Raw genomic sequence first — 20,412 nt, 5'->3', positions numbered from 1 at the left:
GCACTCTGTCATCACTTTTTGATGTGGAAAGCTCAGAATGTTGTTCATTTCCAACATTGGTGCAGCTGTCTTTGAAAAGCCCTTTGCCACTAGTATATCTGTGTTGATGACAAGGTAGCTTATTCATAAGCTGTGTTCAACATCTTAAGTGTTTCCAATGCTCTTTAGCCAAGCTTCATACAAAATTTGAGGCCTGTTGTTCCAAACTCACTTGGAATTTTTTTCATGATGAGACAAAGAAAAAAAAACAGTAATTCAAATCCATTGTATACAATTGTTTCTAACTGAGATCCCAACATAAGTGATTTTGAACCGACATTTCCTGAGTTCACCCAAAGGAGTGTAGATATTTTCCCATTGTTATAACTGTACAGATCTCTGTACACATACTACATGTTAATAGGTACGCGGTACAAATAATAAATGATTCGTATTGTATCATATTGCAGGAATATATACTCACATGTATGTTAAACCTAGGAAGAAAAGAAATAGACTACTTCATGAAAGTGTCATAGAAAGCTGTTTTCATAAATATTCATTCCTCCAGGACATGTTGATCCTCTGTCAACTTTTTGTTTCTTCATACTTGCATAGATATACTTATATCATACTATACTCTTCATACTTTCATCTTGATGTCATCAATTAATTAGAAATCTTCTCCTTTCTTCCACCATACCTTCAGTTGTATACATCTTCTTGTAGCTGACGCCCCAACCAGTTGTTTTTCTGTTTATAGCATTTTTTAATTTCTCACCTTGTTTCACATTTTCTCTTCCATATCCATCCACTTCCTAGTGTTTCTTGTCTTTTTTCATTCTCTTTCCTCAATATCCATGTTTCTGCTCCATATTGTTACATTTCAAACAAAGCATTTTGCCAACCTTTTCCTCGGATCTCCACATAGCAGTCAGTCCTTTTTTATTTTTTAAAAGCTTGTTTTAGCATTGGAGTTCTTGCTTGTATTAATTTCTTGAGTGAAGTACAAGCTATTCTTAAAAAAGCAGTGTAAAGGATAAAAATTAGACAGCAAAAGATGAATCAAGTAAATCAAATACCTGGACTACAAGATTAGTAATAGCTTGATTTACTTGATTCATCTTATGCTGTCTAATTTTTATCCTTTACACTGCTTTTTTAAGTCTTCTAACATTATGTTTACTTTCTAGTAGTAACACCGTGCATTTGATGCTTCTTTCAAAAAATATCCTTTTTTCATTCAAACATTAAATTAGATTAATTACATATTATTATAATTAATTATAGATTTTCTCAAGAAAAATTTTGACAGGGCAGGTTACAAATAGCATCCCTCTCATACCCAATCCACATTCCTCCTCAGCCATTTCATTTTCAATTTTTACTCCAAATTTCTGGTTTAGAGAAAAATTCTTTATGAGTCTGTTTTCCTTTCAATCTACACCTTTCTTTTTAAGGATTTATATAAGCATATCTCGCTTCTTTCAGGTTGAAGGCCCCTTTTCAAGAACTATGAATAAAATTACTTTTATTCTCTGATTTATATACTTTTCTCCAATCACTCTTAGCAAGCTAGTGTGATCCCTAAAACTGTAACCTTTTCTAAATCCGAATTGCTCAACACCAAGTGAAGTTTAACTTTTCATATAATCCCATGGGATTATATGAAAATATTATTATGAAAAAAAATATTATATGAAAATATTATTGTAATATTAAAATATTATTATGGGATTATAAGTGGGCATCATCCAAGTATAAAATACAATTTTATTTCCTTTACTTTTTTTTATTATGTATTTTGTTAATTTGCATAGAAATAATAATACAAGGCTATCATGCTGATTAAAGAAGGTGGCACGAGGAAGACCTTGGTAATGAAATAATGATTATTCAAATTATAATTAACAGTTTATTAAATCGTATTTATTCACTCAAGAATCTTAAAATTACATTTTTGACAAAAGAGTAATGTCTTTATCAAACTTAAATTATATAATCCTACACTAACTTCTACTTTCAAACACGAGTAGTGAACATAAATGCAAATGGACGTGTGTGTGTGTGTGTGTGTGTGTGTGTGTGTACATGTGGTGTGTGTGTGTGTGTGTGTGTGTGTCTGTGTGTGTACATGTGGTGTGTGTGTGTGTGTGTATGTGTGTGTGTGTATGTGTGTGTGTATGTGTGTGTGTACATGTGGTGTGTGTGTGTGTGTGTGTGTGTGTGTGTGTGTGTACATGTAGTGTGTGTGTGTGTGCGCATGCACAATATAAATTGTTATAATGTTCTGTGATAGATTGTAAACATCATAAAAAATATTATACACTAAAATATTATAAAATTATATATTATTGTAAAATATTAATATTACATTATGATTCAACCTATGCTAAAAATGGTAATATTAAGTACAATGCATAACTTTTAAGAGAAGGCCCTGCAAACCAATCCATTAAGAACAACAATATAACAATATTTATAGTCATATTTCAGTCTATCAAGCAAAATACTGTAAAATTTGCATCCATAGCGATATTCACATATCAGTAATTTATCCAAGTCCATGATCTTCAAAAAATCCCTGAGGTGTTTCTTCCTGTAAGAAAATAAAGTCATCAAATTTTCATATCAATATTAAATTTTTAAAACAATAGTTTTCCAAAAAATGTACTTTCATGTTCACATACTCACACACACACACACACACACACACTGTGTGTGAGAGAGCGAGAGAGAGCACTATGTGGGCACCTGTGCCAATCACTATGTTCATATAAACTGAAGAACTCATAAAGATATAAATATATCTTTATGTATGCATATATGCATGCATTAAAAAAATGGTATGTAAAATATATATAAACATATATATATATATATATGAGTTAAAAATAATTTTATTAATGAAATCTATTCTCAGTCTACAAAGAGACACCAATCGATAAGGTTGTGATCTCCAATCTAAATGTCAATAAAAAATTACCAAATCTAAATGTCAATAAAAATTTACCAAACTCTGTTGCAACACATTCCACTAATGGCCATTAAAAAAGAAAATGAATAAACACAACGTATATAGTGAAGTTAAAACAAATAGTGAAGTTAAAACAATATTAAGAATAACAATACATTTTTCATTACAACTCCGTCTCTTACAACCCAATTTATATAATGTAAATTATTTATATAATGTAAATTATAAAAAAGTAAGTGTTTATATTGTTAAGATTATCAGCTGATGCCAATTAAAATAAAAGGAAAATCATAAGTTCTCGTACAAATTAACAAAGTTTAGTATGAATGGTTCTTTAAGACTGCTGACATTTAAAATAAATTGTGTCAGAACTAACTGTTCAGTTTATTCAGTCTATTCAACTTCTAACTAAATAATTAACATAAATAAATACAGCAGTAAGTAGAATTTTAATGACATAAGTTTTTAAGTATGCCTAGGAAAAATCAATCGATCTGTCTTGGCAGAGTCTCCCAGAAGAACCGTACTTTAGGGAATTATCTTTCACATCTAGTAATTCAGAAAATCTTGCAGTGAATAAAAAATAAGCTAAAATTCAATGAATTATATAAAAATAATAAAGGTACAGAAAAATTATTAAAACTGGTAGATTCAAAAATATTCCATTACAAAGTAGCACACAGTAAATGATATCGAAATAATATTAAATTTTTATATAAAAAAAGGAAAAAAGAGATAAATGAAGTAAATAATATTCAAAATATTTATTTCAATAAAAATGATTTGTATGGCTCATATACCATACAATATTCACACACAGTCAAATTTCAGGCAGATATTTTTTATTAAGCATTATTCCCTCTCTGACTTCTGAGACTTTCTTTAAATAGTACCCACTAAAAGACAAAACTTTCCAAAGTTTAAAAATATTATCTTTGTAATTGCAGAAAACATCTAATTAAAAAAGTTTCTGTAAAAATTCTGCAGAAAGTGAAAATTTTGTATTAATATGATCTCTTTCACTATGACAATATTGAAATGGTAACCCTACTTGTACACGAAAAAGAATGCAATATGAGGAAATAACAAAACTTTTATAGACTTAAAATATCCCAACTTAATTTATGCACACAATACACTCAATGAGTCTACAAAGTACTAACACATGCAGTCTAATGTAATAAATGTGCTATGTGAAGTACCACTATATTTTCTTAGTCATGCATGTAATCAAAACATGTCAAGCGTTTCCATTATGTCTTTGCATACTTGTGTGCACATGTGTATGCACAAAACATTTATGTGAGGATATTAAATACTAGAAATAACTTTAAATAATATTTTATAGATTAAATAAGTAAAAGTCTGGAATGATAGCCAACACACAATGGAAATCAATCTCTTGTATTAATCTTGTAAGACTGCTTCCATGAGAAGATATTCCATTTTTGCCTTTCATCCAGTACATTCTATGTTAAACATCCTGTTTAAGCATTTTTCAAACAATAAAAGGATTATTAAAGTTTAAGTGAATAACTACATGTAAGATTAAGCATATTAAGCGAATTAAATCATATAATAGCAAAAAATAAACTAAAAATACCGTAATTTAAGCATCTTGATAAAGTAATCAATTTTTTTAATTATTAACATTTTCTGAAATGTATAGGTTTTCTTAGAAACTTACAATTATGACTCAAACTTTACTTTGATAATTGTTTTATAATTATGATTAACAAAATGGAAACTTTGACATAAGTCCTGAATATGACAATGAAGTTAATAGTTACACATTGTTAAAAAAATTAATTTCTATAATCTTATTAAAATACATTGGAATACGTCTTAAAATCCGTAAATACGTCATAAAATACGTCTTAATTGGAATGATTTAGGTTGGCTCTGAAGTGTATCGATGAATACAAAAATTTAACAAAGGATTAAGAATTTAGGTTAAATAAAATCTGCTTAAAGTTGAAATTAGTATCAATGGTAATGAGCCTAGTAAGTATATTAATAATAAATCCAAAAATGTATTTACATAAAGCAATATATGCCATCTAAATGTCCTATTTACTTAATTAACAAAGCAATTATTTGTAGACAATTAGACAAACTTAAACAACAGGTTTGAGAAATATTTATACCTTCTTTACACGCTTGACTGATTTAAAATACAAAGTTCATAAATCATATGATAGATAACAATAAAACTTTTACTTGTTTATTAAATTTGTAGACATTCCAATTTGTTCTAACCACTAAAATTTATTTAAAATTGTGCTTTCATAAAAGTAAACCAAAACAATATATAAAAATTAAATAAAAACAAAAATTCAGTTTTCTACAAATACAAAGCCTGACTAGCCCACATGCTGCTAGTGTAACATAATTTGGGTCAGGTTCACAATTTTATGTTATTAATACATGTGGAAGCCAACATCTGTAGAAAACATTAGTTCTTTTTTAACTTCTTCAAATTTTTTTTATTAGATAATCCTTAACAGGTAACATTTTCAGTAGTTTACGTTCACCTAAGTTTATAGTTAGCTGAAAATAAAACAATGCTTTGAAATCATTTTAGTGATCTTAGCAATTTAGAATGTCTCAACATTTTTTATAAAAGCAAATCTTTTAAAACTCCAGATCATCACCTGCTCATATCTAATTACTCTTCAGTTTTCAAAATTGCAATATGTGTATATTACTGCGTAATCAGATAATATAACTGGTTACAATATTTTCTATCCACTAACACATAAATATTAAAAATGTAAATAATAAGTTAAAAAACTTAGTTTTATTTTATAATAAAACTGCCTCATATATATTCATTAAAATAAATATAATGGCTAAAATTCACAGTTATTAAATCTTTAAATTTATAAATTACATTCTATTATAATTTATTTATTTCAATATATATATATATATGGAATATGGCATGCTATTAGTCTTAGTTAAGGTACTTCTTCAATTTTTTTACATGCCAAAATTTGTTGAGTGGTACTGAGTGTTAGTAATTCCTTCCCTTGTGTGAGACAGACAACTCAAATCTAGGTCAGGGTAGTTCCATTTTAACACTAATAGCTCTCATTAATATTACAAAAATAACTTTAAATAGAAGCCACAAGAAAGTTCATCCCTTTACGCCACAAATTTATTCCTAATTAATGTTTCTCTGATATTTTAATAATTCAAATTTTCTGTAATAAGTGAATTTCATAAATAAGAAATGATATTCAATCAACCAATAATAAAAAATAAAAAACATTGGTAATTCACACATATATTACTAATTCTACTCACCATCAGTTAGTTTAGTGAAGTGATATTACCAAATTAAATTAAAGAATGTGTGCAACTGTAAGTGAAAAAAATAAAAAAGTGCAAAGTATGTGTGAGTGAATAAGTTTTGTATTTCTATGTGTGTTTATATATGTGTATGTGAACTTGGCTACAATGAATTACAAATCCCAGCTTGAACTTGGTCCTGTCTGCATGCAATAAAAAGAAACGAAAAGATAAATAAACATCCACAAATTTAACATGCAAAATCTATTATTACACTAGTGTCTCAAGCTTTGAAACTTGTAAAGTTAAGTATATTGTTAAATTATCAAGAATATAACTGACCACCAAAAGACATGCACAGAAGGCAGATGAATACTTGTACTCAGCTTGATTATTACAAAAAATGTACACATCCAACAACAATTTTACTGTTATACATTATGCAATAGGCATAATTTCTCTTATTCAATGCTTTCTTTTAATAAAAAATTACAGGCATTTCTAAAATTTAAAGAGAAATTTTAACTGCAATAACATGAGTTTCATTTTGAAGCTCATGAATTCCATGCATACTAATGAAACTGTGCAAAACTTCTTGCCTAGAATGTTAATGGTTATATTTTCAATCTTCAATTGTATCTATCAGTTCAGCAACTATACATAGAAGTTTCCAGAAACACCTTATCCTTTGACAACTACACAGAATACAAATAAAATTGTTTAGTTTACATGAGCAAATTGTATCGAATCTCTCTGGAGCTTTGTGGATTATTACTAACTATTATGTTGTTACACTTAAAACAGTGATTAAAAAAAAAAAAAATCTGTTACAATCATGAATTGACAGAAGCTATGAATAATTTTACTATGAAACAATAATTTTTAATACCTTATACAATATAATAAAAATAAGCATTTAAAAAAGGACAGTTATTAAAACATTAGTACCTTTTCTAGACCTTATTTTTTGAGTAAGAAATGAATATTCCAGTATACTCACTCTTGAAATGAAGTTCATGCAGGTAATCTTTCATGTTTTAGTTTTTTCATTGGTATAATAAAAAAACTGACAGAGAAAATTTGTTAACTCAGTAAATTTTCACCCTTTTTTTATTTTTACATGCATTTTCATAATTTGACAGGGATTTGTACATAGACAAGGGTTTTACAAAAAGTTACATTTTATATTTATTCCAAAAAAGAAACTAACAACTTTTTTAAAACGTCCCATTACTTACCTTTCTTTTTTTGTTTAGCCTCCAGAACCACCATAAGGTATTACTTCAGAGGATAAGTATGAATGTAAATGAAGTGGTCTTGTACAGTCTCAGGTAGACCATTCCTGAGATATGTGGTTAATAGAAACACAACCACCACAGAACACCGATATCCATGATCTAGTAACCGATTCCAGTAATCCAATATTTTTTTTTTTAGTATGAAAGGGTAAATTTGAAAAAAACGACATTTTCACTTTTTAACTGAAAATTTGTAAACTACTGATTTTATTAAAAAAACTAGAAATAGATCTTCATTAAAATTGTAAATAATGTTTATTAATTTTTTGCAATATGAAAATTCATTTTTTTACAAATGTAATTAAAATCAGAGTTGTAAACCACAAACTAATAGTCAAAAGAATTACAGATTTTTTATACTGCTGCATGGTGATGGTGAGGAGATTTTTTTGAAATCCAATAGAATATTCATTCAGACTTTTGTACACAAAAAAGTTGATGAAATCAAATGTCTGCTCTACCACATGTAAACATTCTTCATTTTAAAACTATTTTTATAAATGGTTTACTTTCTGAGCAATTTGCTTATGTAAGTCACTTGTTTTGTGTACATCATGCCTATATTGTTTCCATTCAATTTTTATACAGATCATAATGAAGTCAAATATATTCTTATTTTATTCAGCTTCTGACTTTACATGTACCACATTTTAAACAAGATCTAGCGTTTTCAAACAAACTTAAAAAAAGAATAATGCAATATAATGTCATTAAAATGGTAGTATAATGTAATATTACATTTGTAACTATCATTCTAGCTAAGTCAATTTTGATCATACAGAAACAAAAAATTAAATATAATTTTAAAAACTTCAAAATGTAATATTTTATTTAACAATAAAACCAAAATTATTTTACTCATTTAAAAAAAAAAAACATTTTGGACTTATTACCCGCACCAACCTCGTTTCTGGAATAAGTATCCAAATGGAGATCCATTCTTAAAAAAAGTATTTAATATCATTTTTCAATAACAAAAAGCAATAAAAGGTGGTGAAATTTTTCTCTTATTAAGGTAATTTTTATCTATTTCTTTGTACTAATATAGCAAGAGAGAACATAGATATACTAAGAACCAAGATGTACTGAAATATATAAATTCTACAACTCATGTCAGGAATTAGGCAACTATTGTACTAATACTAATGTGAGCCACACTATAATTCCTTGCACTAAACATATATACTTTATATATTATCTAATGTGTGATATAATTTTTCAACAGTTTTTTAAGAAAACAAATACATTATCAAAAAAATAAACACAAATATAAAACCAGAAATTAAAATCATATGCAATACTAAAATGTACATGAACTATGGGGTACTCTATAAATTCAGTTTAGAAACAAAGTAATACTGTTGCAAATCCACCAATTTAGAGGTAGAGTGTGGACAGAGTAACTTACGTTAAGTATTGAACATAAAATGAGGTCTGTGCTGATCTCATCAGTTACTGATGAGCTAATACAAAGACATAAAAACACACCCGTTAGCGTAGGGTATATGTTTTTGCTACACAACCGGCCCAGCTTCAAACAGTTTCTTTCTATAACACTTTTCCTATGATGCCAAGAAATTTTCTGGGTAGATAAAAAGATGGAAGTCATTTAGGCTGAGTCCAAATAAAATAATAAAACTAATTCATGTAAACTGTTTATTATTAGACACACAAAGGATTTCTCATGCACCTGACATGATTTTTATGATGTTGACACCTTTCAGTGACAGAAATCGTTATTGCAGAATAAATAAAATAATTCTGGATCGAGTGAGATTCTCAAATTTCATGAATTGTCTTTATTAAAGTGTGTCGGGCGGTAAATCAAACAGCTGAGTAAGTTATACAGCAAATCACAGGAATATGGCTAGAGTTAAGGTACTTTACAATTTAAACGATATGGTCTTTACAACTCCTCACAGTCTGAACTCACCACCGCCTTCTACCATTTATCCACTCACAAATAAATCTAGATAAATATATCATACACAATCATAACGTCAAAAGTGTGATATAAAGATGATGAGAAAAAACTCTTACTAACTTCTTTAAAACTAGATACAAAAACCTACATCTTAAATAATTGTGAGGACTGAAGTAAAAGTATCAGATGGATCAAACCAAATGCCTGAAATAATATATATTTTTCAGAAGAGGATTTTCTTGATTACTCTGTAGGAGCATTGCTTTTCATATGGCTTCTGCATTTTTAGAATGATAAACTTTAAACTACTACAGAAACAGAAACACTCTTTTTAAATTGCATTACATAACTTAAAATTAGATTGTAAGGAAAGTAGGAGTCCAGGTTTTACTTTATAGGCTTCTAGGCTGCTAGTAATGTGCAACCTGTATAGGAGACAAAGGTCTCCCAAGCATCCAAATACAGAGTGACCTCCCACTAAACCTGAATGATGAAGCAGCCACTCTGCTGACATAGCGTCACAGATAGTACTAGTGCAAAGGCTCAGAGAAATTTTCCAAAGCATTTGTCTACGGAACAGGGGATTAAAGAACAGAAGGATTACCTCTAACAAGGTAAATTGGATCGATGATTTACCACCTTGCCTTGGATCAAAGTGTAAAATCGTACACAGAATAAACTAAGGAATTTGTTTATAAATAGCTGCTCAGTGGTGTAGTTGTCAGCAAACTGGCTGACAACAGTGTAGTTGTCATTGACCGTTGGCCATACACTGTTGGCAAAGTGGTAAACCATCAACCCAGTTTATTCTTATTAGAGGCAGTCCTTCTGTTCTTTCATCCTCTGATCCTTGAACAGGACTAAGTTGTCATTCAAATTATTCCCACCAAGATTCTGGCACTTTTTCATCTTTCAGCCTCATGATTATAAAAGATGTTACCTCTATAATCAGCCATATGCTTGCAGAATAAGTACATAAATAAATTACTTAAGGCTGACAATAACCCATGAAATAGAACTAGTCACACATTTAAGTGTCAAATATTACTAAAGATATTTTTTAATAGATGCGCTAATAAAAATAGAATATTAAAAACAAAATTATAAGACAAACAATACAAATTATTTCTTGAATACACTTAAGAGTTTTATTCAGCCACTGTAACTTCTTTTTGCATAAATATTAAACCTAAATAAAAAATCAAAAGGAAAACCAAAGAAATTTTAAATACAAAAACAATTGTGTGTATAGTAAAATAATATTTTGAAATTTTATCTAATAAATAAAATATAATCATGATTCTATCAATTTATGAAGATAAACTGACCAGGCATTATTCAGCTGAAACTTTAAAATGAAAATTTCTCTAACTAAACCTCTATATTGCATTAGAAAATGAATGCTGAGTAAATCTCAAGACATAATCAAAGAAATAAAGACAAAAATAAATACACAGCATCATTAAGTAGACAATACACTTACACTTAATACTCAGTGTTAAAATTTAGTTGGAGTTACTTACAGAGCTTAGTTGCTCTGTATGAAACAAAGTTAAATTATATTTTTGTTATTCTTTGATCTTAATTATTGCTTTTTCACTAAGCAAAACAGTTTAATATAGGTAAATACTAATTTAATATCAAATTGAAAGAAAATGTAAACTAAGCTTCAACAAAAAATAATAAACAGCTATATCACCAAAAAATGAAGTAAACAAGAATTTAAAAAAAAGCAATACATTATTCATTACTGCATAGCTACCTTTGTCTAACAGAAGAAAAAATAAATAACATTAAATATTGAGTCCAACAAAGATAGGGAATGAATGTAAGGCAAAATTCAAGATTTGAGTTATGTGCCATTTTATTAAAATTAAATAGCTAAAATTTAATTAAACAGATCACTGATTGCAATCATTTATCCATTAAAATAGTGTACTAACATTTAGAGAAAATGTTCTGAGTATGAAAATCATTAACTTTTTTCTCAATAATTACAGACTAATATAATTACAAAATTACATCAATACAACAAATAAAACATAATTATCTACAAAAATTTCATGATTGTTTTTTCCTAAAGCTTAGTAATTAATCAATACATAAATCATTAACAAGTTATGAAAATTTTATGTTCTGATTTTTCCTGCATTATAAGAAATATTAATTTTAAGAACAAATGCAATGAGAGCAAGCTTGGATATTTTTTGGAGCATCTTTTTAGGCAAACTTCTAAATACTTTCACTGAAACCTCATTTATGTACCTCCTTTCTTAATATTAATAATAAAATTTAATTATTAAACAATAAATTAAATAATAAAAGATTATGATGACTATGTTAAATAATTTAATGAAATGACTGAATATTAATTTTATCTAAAAAAACATCCTGTTAATATTAAAAACTTCATAAAAAAAATTGTAAATTATTAATTGCTATCAGCTTATAAAATGCTTGTTTAATCTTTTCTATGCCATCATTAATCGTGTAAAATCTTAACATTAAACTGTATATTAGACCACAGAACAGGGGATAACCAAAACTTCCTTTCTTATTCTTAGCACATTACCACCTACAATTTGATGCATTACTCAGTTAATAATGTACTACCTAATTAATAAACCTCTACCACATTAAAACTAATAACCATTAGCCATACTGGTAGTTCAGGAGCAGATACAGAGTGTTCCAGAGGTGTTGGCCGATCTTAAGGGAGTGATTCAGGAATCTAAATAAAAAATTAGTTCATGTGGACAACAAATATGTGCATCTTAAGAACCAGACAAGAGATATTTTAATGAAAATTGGTGTATTGTATCCAACAAAATTTACAGAAAGAACAAGTTTGAAAATTTAAAAATGGCCGCAATTAAAACTTTTTAGACAATAATAGGTCTCTAAATATCAGTTTCATCAAATTGTGCTTTATTAGATAAAGTTTTAAGCCTTTCATTGTATACAAAATGAACCTTCGTTTGTTCAACTCTGTTGATAAACATCTGAAATATGGCTGTAGCTGTTAAAACGGATCGCAAAAATCAAACCAAGTCATTGCTTCTTTTCTTTGATAATTACAATATCAGAAATTATTAATTTACTTATTTTTAATTCAATTAGAGAAAGAAATCTCTTATAATAATGATCTCTCTGTAATTAGAGAAGGAAATGAAATGAAGGAAATTAGTATTGATTACATATACATTAAAATATCTTCAAATGTTTTTTAAGGAATAAAATTTTATTAAAAAAAAAAATAATAACTGACAGACGGAAAATGAATCATGACAGAGCATTTGTCCACAAAAACATTTTGTTTATTAGTTAGGATGCTAAAAACAGTCACATTTTAAACATCCCCAAATAGAAATCATTGTGTAGAATTGAGATTTATATGCAACAGAGCTTCAATTACCCAAATTTTAATAATATATCTATATTAATTTACATTATTAATAAACAATTACAGGTTTAATCAACAGGTTCAACACACTTTGTTTAGGACATACTGCATTTACTGTTTTTCTGGCAATGACCAATAATTTTTTAACAGGTACAGAGTTTCAATCACAAAGGAATGCCAGTTTCAATGTGGCTTCACTGGCCTAACACAGATGACCAACATTCATTATACCAGAACCTGTGACTCACTTTACAAGTCATTATAGTGAGCTCCGACAAAATAACCATCTATATGAAAATACCAAGTTCTGCTGCATGAAGGTAAATTAATCAGCTTAAAGAAAAGAATAATTGCAATATAGTAAAATATTTTTATTGACAGGTTAAGTTTCTGAAATGTCTCAAACACTGAAAGGGTACTGCTGCATATAAAAATATTACACTGTCAGAGAAAAGTCAGTTTTTATACAAGTGAGAACATTGTTTGAACATAACAATAATTACAGTGGTGAGTGATATACAATTCATAGTGATATTGTATTTAGGTAGTGATTTAAGAACAGTAGCATAAATATTGATATCACTAAAGTAATATGTCATAATATTTAACAAAAAAAAAAGGATTTCACTAAAATTGCCAAAATTTTATATGCAATGCAGTACACATAATGTAAGATGGCCAGAATCCAACATATATATAAATTAAAGAATTAAAAATACAGATAATTAAGTGCTACTACACTCTTGAAAAGTTTAATAATGTACTACCTCCTGTAGACCTAATTTACTGACTTTGATTTATAAGAATCTACATTTTTCTTATTTTCCTTTTTTAAACCACTATTAACTAGAATAAACCATATAAAACATTGGGTACAGAAAATATAGCCCATAATATATAAAACGTACACCAGGAAAAAAATAATGTGAACAATGAACTCATGAATATTGAAAAAATGAATTAGACGATTTCAATGAAACTAATAAATAAATTGAACCCTATGGTTCAACTTGCAGCATTTATTCAATGAATTTGAAAAAGTATTCAGAATGACTGCATGTTTTACTGTTCAGTACTATAGAAATATGGCATCACAGTTTAAATAATAGCTAGGTTGTAACGATACAAACAGCAAGTCCTCCCCAGGTACTTCCACATTTATTTTTTATGAAGAGCATGTCTAAGAATAAAATGTACTTTTTTTTAATTAGTCACAAGGTAAAGTTACTGAAATATGTATATATTCTTAACCAGATGATACATCCGTTTAAAAAGTGTATTTTATTATTAATTTTAAGAGTAAGTTATAAATTCAGTTCATTTTTTCAATTTTTTTTGTTTTATTTCTTCCTCTATGAATCATGAGACCTTGCCGATGGTGAGGGGGGTTGAGTGCTCAGTGATGCAGAGTAATTGGACTGAAGGTGGAACCGCATCATAGAGGTATCTGATTCCTGAAAGAGGGCAGCAGCTCTTTCAGTAATTGTTAAGGGCGTAGGTCAGGAGGACTTAAACAGCCATGTCAACATTACTCAATCTTCTGAGTACTGCACAGCTGAAAGTAACGGAAAACTATGGCTGTTTTTTTTCCAAAAAATGTAGTTCTCTGCATTTTCATGTAACAAACATGGAGGCGCCTTCCTTTGTAAAATATTCCGAAGGTAAACTAGTCTCCTGTTCAGATCTCTAGGTGGGACTACTAAGGAAAGGGTCATCAGAAAATTAAAAACTAACACTCTTTGAGTCACAGCGTGGAATTTTAGAAGTCTAAAAATGGTTGGTAGGTTAGAAAATTTAAAGAGGGAAATGGGTAGATTAAATTTAGATATAGTAGGAATTAGCGAGGTTGGGTGGGAAGAAGAAAACAACTTTTGGTTGATTTTAGAATAATTAATTCAATGTCAAATAAAGGGCAGGCAGGATTAGGTTTTGTAATGAACAATAAGATAAGGAAGACAGTAGAGTATTGCAAAGAGCTTAGCAATAGAATCATTGCAGTAAGGATAAAATCAAAACCTAAGCCAACAACAATTGTTAACGTCTACATGCCTACAAGTGCCCATGATGATGATGATAAGGTAGAGTGTGGATAAGAATAAATTGAAGAAGCAATTAAACACATAAAAGGAAATGAAAATTTAATAATAGTTGGAGATTGGAATGCAAGCATTGGAAAAGGCAAGGAAGGAAATACAGTGGGTGAATACGGGCTGGACAAAAGGAATGAAAGAGGGGGTCGACTTATAGAGTTTTGCATGAAGTATAATTTAGTAATTGCCACCCGATTTAAAAATCACAATAAAAGAATATACACGTGGAAAAGCCTGGTGATACTGCAAGGTATTAGATAGATTATAAAAAAAGATTTAGAAATCAACTCCTTGACTGCAAACCATATCCTTGAGTAGGCATTGATAGCGACCATAATTCTGTCAGATGAATCGGTAGAATATCAGAGGATATATTGTAGCTGATGGATGATCATAGAAAGTATAAGAATGCTAGTGATGAAGAAGGTAAAAGGAACTATCGACAATTATGAAATACTACAAAAAGGAAGTGCAAATTAATGAAAGAAGAGTAGATTAAAGAGAAGTGTTCAGAAGTGGAAAGAGAAATGATCAGTGCTAAAATACACGGAGCATACAGTAAAGTTAAGGAGAATTTCGAGGTACATAAATTAAAATCTAATAATGTGTTAAATAAAGATGGTACACTGATTTATAATACAAAAGAAAAGGTTGATGGGTGGGTGGAATATATTGAAGAGTTAAATGGAGAAAATTAATTAGAAACTGGTGTTATACAGGAAGAACAGGAAGTCAAAGAAGATGAAAAGAAAGATATAATACTGAGATCTGAATTTAATAGAACATTAAAAGATTTGAATGGCAGAAAGGCTCCTGGGACAGACGGGATACCTGCAGAATTACTGCACAGTGCAGGTGAGGAAACGACAGATGGATTACACAAACTGGTGAGTAATATTTACAAAAAGGGGAAAGTTCCGTCAGACTTCAAAAAGAATGTTATTGTCATGATACCAAAAAAAGCATGAGCAGATAAATGTGAAGAATACAGAACAATTAGCTTAACTACTTATACATCAAAGATCTTAACTAAAATTCTGTACAGAAGCATTGAGATGAGAGTGGAAGAAGTGTTTGGAGAAAACCAATTTGGTTTCAGGAAAAGTATAGGGACAAGGGAAGCAATTTTAGGGCTCAGATTAATAGTAGAAAGAATATTTAAGAAAAACAAATCAACATACATAGCATTTACAGACTTAGAAAAGGCATTGGATAACACAGACTGGAATACAATGTTCGGCATTTTAAAAAATTTACGGTTCAAGAAGAGATAGAAGAACAATTGCTAACATTTACAGGAACCAAATTGCAGTAATAATCAAAGAATATAAGAAAGAAGCCGTAATAATAAAGGGAGTCTGACAAGGTTGTTCCCTACCTCCATTACTTCTTAATCTTTACATAGAACTAGCAGTTAATTATGTTAAAAAACAATTTAGATCCAGAGTAACAATACAAGATGAAAAAATAAAGATGCTATGATTTGCTAATGATATAGTAATTCTAGCTGAGAGTAAAAAAGATTTAGAAGAAACAATGAATGGCATGGATGAAGTCCTATGCAAAAACTACCACATGAAATTAAACAACAACAAAATGAAAGTAATGAAATGTAGTAGAAATTATGTAGATGTAATATAGAAATAAGAAGAGAAAAGATTATGGAGATAGAAGAATTTTGTTATTTGAGAAGTAGAATTACTAAAGATGGATAATGCAGGAGCGACATAAAATGCCGAACAGCAGGAGCAAAATGAGATTTCAGTCCAAAATATAATTTACTTACATCAAAAATTAATTTAAATGTCTGGAAAACATTTTTGAAAGTATATGTTCGGAGCATAGCTTTATATGGAAGTGAAACTTGGATGATTGGAGTACCTGAAAAGAACAGAGTACAAGCTTTTGAAATGTGGTGCTATAGGAGAATGTTAAAAATCAGATGGGTGGATAAAGTGACAAATGAAGAGGTGTTGTGGCAAATTGATGAAGAAAGATGAATTTGGAAAAATACAGTTAAAAGAAGAGACAGACTTATAGACTACATATTAAGGCATCCTGGAATAGTTGTGCAGGAAGGCAACATTTGGAATATGTAAACCAGATTGTTAGGGATGTAGCATGTATACCGAAATGAAACAACTGACACTAGATAGGGAATCTTGGAGAGCTGCATTAAACCAGTAAAATGACTGAAGACAAAAAAATGTTTTATTTTTTTTTATACATGCATTACCAGGTTTTATTCTTTTATTAAATTCACCAATTTTAATGATTTTTTTTTTATTTTACAGAGGAAGATTCTATAACAAATTACAACAGTCTACAAGGAAATTAATGATACTTGTTTGTCATCATCATCATCATTTGGCATGATAGAATGTTCATGATTTAGATTTTTATAGCATAATTTTAAATAAAGCCTGATATTCTGTGATTCAAAATAATTTTATTCAAGACTAACAAAGCCAGCAGAAGAACTTTATGTAAATAAATAATACACATCCCCACACTCTCAGGAGGAACATCAGCTCACACTTACTAATATCATAATTTTTTTTCTTATTTATATCAAGGTATAGGTTTCTCACCTTTTGCATTTCTTGTGAACTGTTTTTTTCTTAAGGGCAGAGTACTTTCTTAATATACTTTTATGTTATTTAAAAAAGAAAATAAAAAAATAAAATACACTTTTAAACAACAATAAAGCCACCATTAAACATGCACTAAAAAGTAATTGTGTATCTATTACTCAGGATATAGACGCTTTACTTTACATTTGATTTTAAAAATTCAAAATTTAGAAATTAATTTTACATACTAATTTGAAGGTTCAGTACAAAATTAACAATACATATTATGTAAAAAAAAATCTGCTTTTCGAAAAAATGTTTGTGCATGTAATCACTATGATAAAAGTAAATAGAGAACGATTTTTATTTAAAATTATAAGCTCCGATTTCATATAAAGAATAACTATTATTATAATAAAATTATTTTAATCTATTCCACAGCAGGGCAAGTGTATTCTTTAAATAACCAGAAGTCTCAAATTGACTTCATTCCTTATACTTGTGTTTTTACTGTATAAGTATTAATAATGGAACCTGACTTACCTCAACAAACACCACTGTTGTTATCAGAAGATCATATTCTGTTTCAGCTTCCACTTCAAATTATTTTTTCTGACAGTCAATAGATATCACACTTGGTTCTATCCAAGGCACTTGAGATACATGTATTTTTAAAACTTATTTTTAAGTCTTAAAGTAACTACTACTACTACTACTACTACTACTACTACTACTACTATCTGATTTTAAAACTGGAAGAGCCACAGGTATATTACTAAAACCATTAAATTTTTATGGTATGTGTAAACTATGCTCTCCTTTAGACAACTACTCAACATAAATATTTTGGATATTTTCTTTAAATGACTTGTTGAATGTCATGTCAAGAAGCATTAGTATTGAGGTTGAATCTCCTGGAATCAAGGCTATGAGGTTCAACTTCAATAGTTTTTACCTAACTCAGTCTTTAAAAAATTTACATCAGATGTCAGCAGAAACTGTCAAGAACAAGAAGAAATAAACAATGTTAGCCTTCAAGCATGTCTCTTACCTTTTTAATTCAATCAGTTGATGTGAGCTTGTCATTCATCTAGCCATTTTCTTGAAAGACTATGTATGCAATAGATGGAAATTTATTCCTTTTAGTATTGTTTTCTTTTTAAGAATTGTACAAGACAATTAGTTTTCTCCCATCAACCAATATAGCAAGCATGGCCGTGGACCAATGATTTTCAGCTTATACATAAGATTATATCATAAGAAAAATTTTGTTTAAAAATCAATTTGTCTATGTAATCTCAATGTAATTTTTGAAAAAAAGGCATCTTGTTTTCTCCTAAATGTTATTTTGTATCATAAATCTTGTACCACACTCCATTTTTTTATAACTATTAAATAAATATCTAACGATCTGCCTATTTTTAAAGCTTACCACAACAGTTATTTCACAGTCCTTGAATACATATTATAAATCTTTTCTAAATAAGATTTTCTACCTTCTGGTCCAAACAAAGCCCATCACAGAGTATCCTTTGTACTATTAATGAATATGTCCATCATTCAATTATTCTCTTCCAGTAAACAAAATGTTTTTTCCTATAAACTGGACAAAATAAGCTTTAAACTCTAAAGTAACAGTTGTTCTACTTAGTTACTCTAATTCATATTTATTCCATACCTTAATCGCTTAGATATCCGATGTATACAAGATTAATCAGCGATAAATGCAGAACAGTATAATCAATTACTGAAAACAATAATAACCTATGCAACCTGGACTTATATTAGCTGTCACTTCCTTTGGCAATAATAGTCATGAGAGAGAGAATATCACTAGAGAAAAAGCTCAACCACTAATTCAAATAAAACTTCAAAGTTTTATTTGAAAGAAATTATGTCTAGTTTAAATCATTTAAAGTTACAAGCTTAACATACGGCGATCTAAAATGTATTATACTTTTTTCTCTTAAAAAGAGTAAATAAAAAAAAAAGTTGCTTGCACAAGTAACAACAATAGTTTTTTCAATTCTTTGAATTTTGACTTTTGAGGTCTGTCAAATTAAAGATTAGTACTGGTCAAGATTAGCACAGTTATCTGCCCTGAGTCACATCTCTGCAACATATCCATCCTCATTCTCTTATATTTAAATAATATTTTTATAATTACACTTCTATGTTCCTGAAAGCTTCTATTTTTTTAAAAAAATCATTTATAATTTTTCCTCTTTTCTGTCCTCCCTTCTCTCCATCTTGTAGCAATGTTTTAATCACCTCCTTCATAATACATCTGAGTCAATTTGGCTTCCTATTATAATTATTCTGATAATTCTTTTATTCTCATTAATTTTCCTAATTACTTTAATTTTACACTATTGTTTTAATTTTTTCCAGTCCTCCCCATTGTTTTTAATTTAGCCTAACTTCAAAAAAGTAAAAATTTAAAGAAAAATTTAAAAAAATAGTTTTTTACTTATAGTGCATTTTTTGAAGCTGATTTAATTAAATTTTTATGTATTTTGTAAAATCTAAGCATGGTGTTAAATTTATGTTGTCTATATAATCCTACAAAGAAAAACTTAAATCTTGAAATAGGACTGTAGAACTTATTTATGGATTCATTATTAAAATAATTTACTTCAATTTTTATTTTTTTACTTTAATTAGCTGTTTTTGAAACCACAGGAAACATGACTTGTACTGTTACTCCGAATCTAAATTGTTCTTTAACATCATTAACTACTAGTTCCATGTAAAGATTAATAAGTAACGGAGATAGGGAACATTTTTGTCGGACTCCCTTTCTTATTACGGCTTCTTTCTTATGTTCATCAATTATTACTGTTGCTGTTTGGTTCCTGTACATGTTAGCAATTG

The 20,412-nt window shown here is 28.7% G+C and overlaps 1 protein-coding gene across 4 annotated transcripts in view; it reads right to left on the bottom strand.

Moving 5' to 3' along the window:
• Nucleotides 1-1,880: 1,880 nt before the first annotated feature.
• AP-1sigma (AP-1 complex subunit sigma-2) overlaps nucleotides 1,881-20,412 on the bottom strand; it is a 111,696-nt gene continuing 93,164 nt past the window's right edge. For 2 of the 4 annotated variants that reach the window (XM_075370739.1, XM_075370729.1), the window contains one exon: nucleotides 1,881-2,578. Coding sequence is in view for 2 of the 4 variants with exons in the window: in XM_075370729.1 (XP_075226844.1) it covers nucleotides 2,534-2,578 (45 nt within the window). In the remaining 2 variants the exon portion in view is untranslated. Of the gene's footprint in view, nucleotides 2,579-6,265; nucleotides 6,454-6,849; nucleotides 6,946-20,412 lie in introns of all 4 variants that reach the window. The other 2 variants (XR_012757017.1, XM_075370722.1) reach the window with 2 other exon arrangements.

This window comes from Lycorma delicatula, chromosome 1, assembly GCF_047948215.1.
Source record: "Lycorma delicatula isolate Av1 chromosome 1, ASM4794821v1, whole genome shotgun sequence".
Taxonomy (NCBI): domain Eukaryota; kingdom Metazoa; phylum Arthropoda; class Insecta; order Hemiptera; family Fulgoridae; genus Lycorma; species Lycorma delicatula.
The sequence above is the reverse complement of the archived record's forward strand: the minus strand, read 5'-3'. Positions and strand labels throughout refer to the sequence as shown.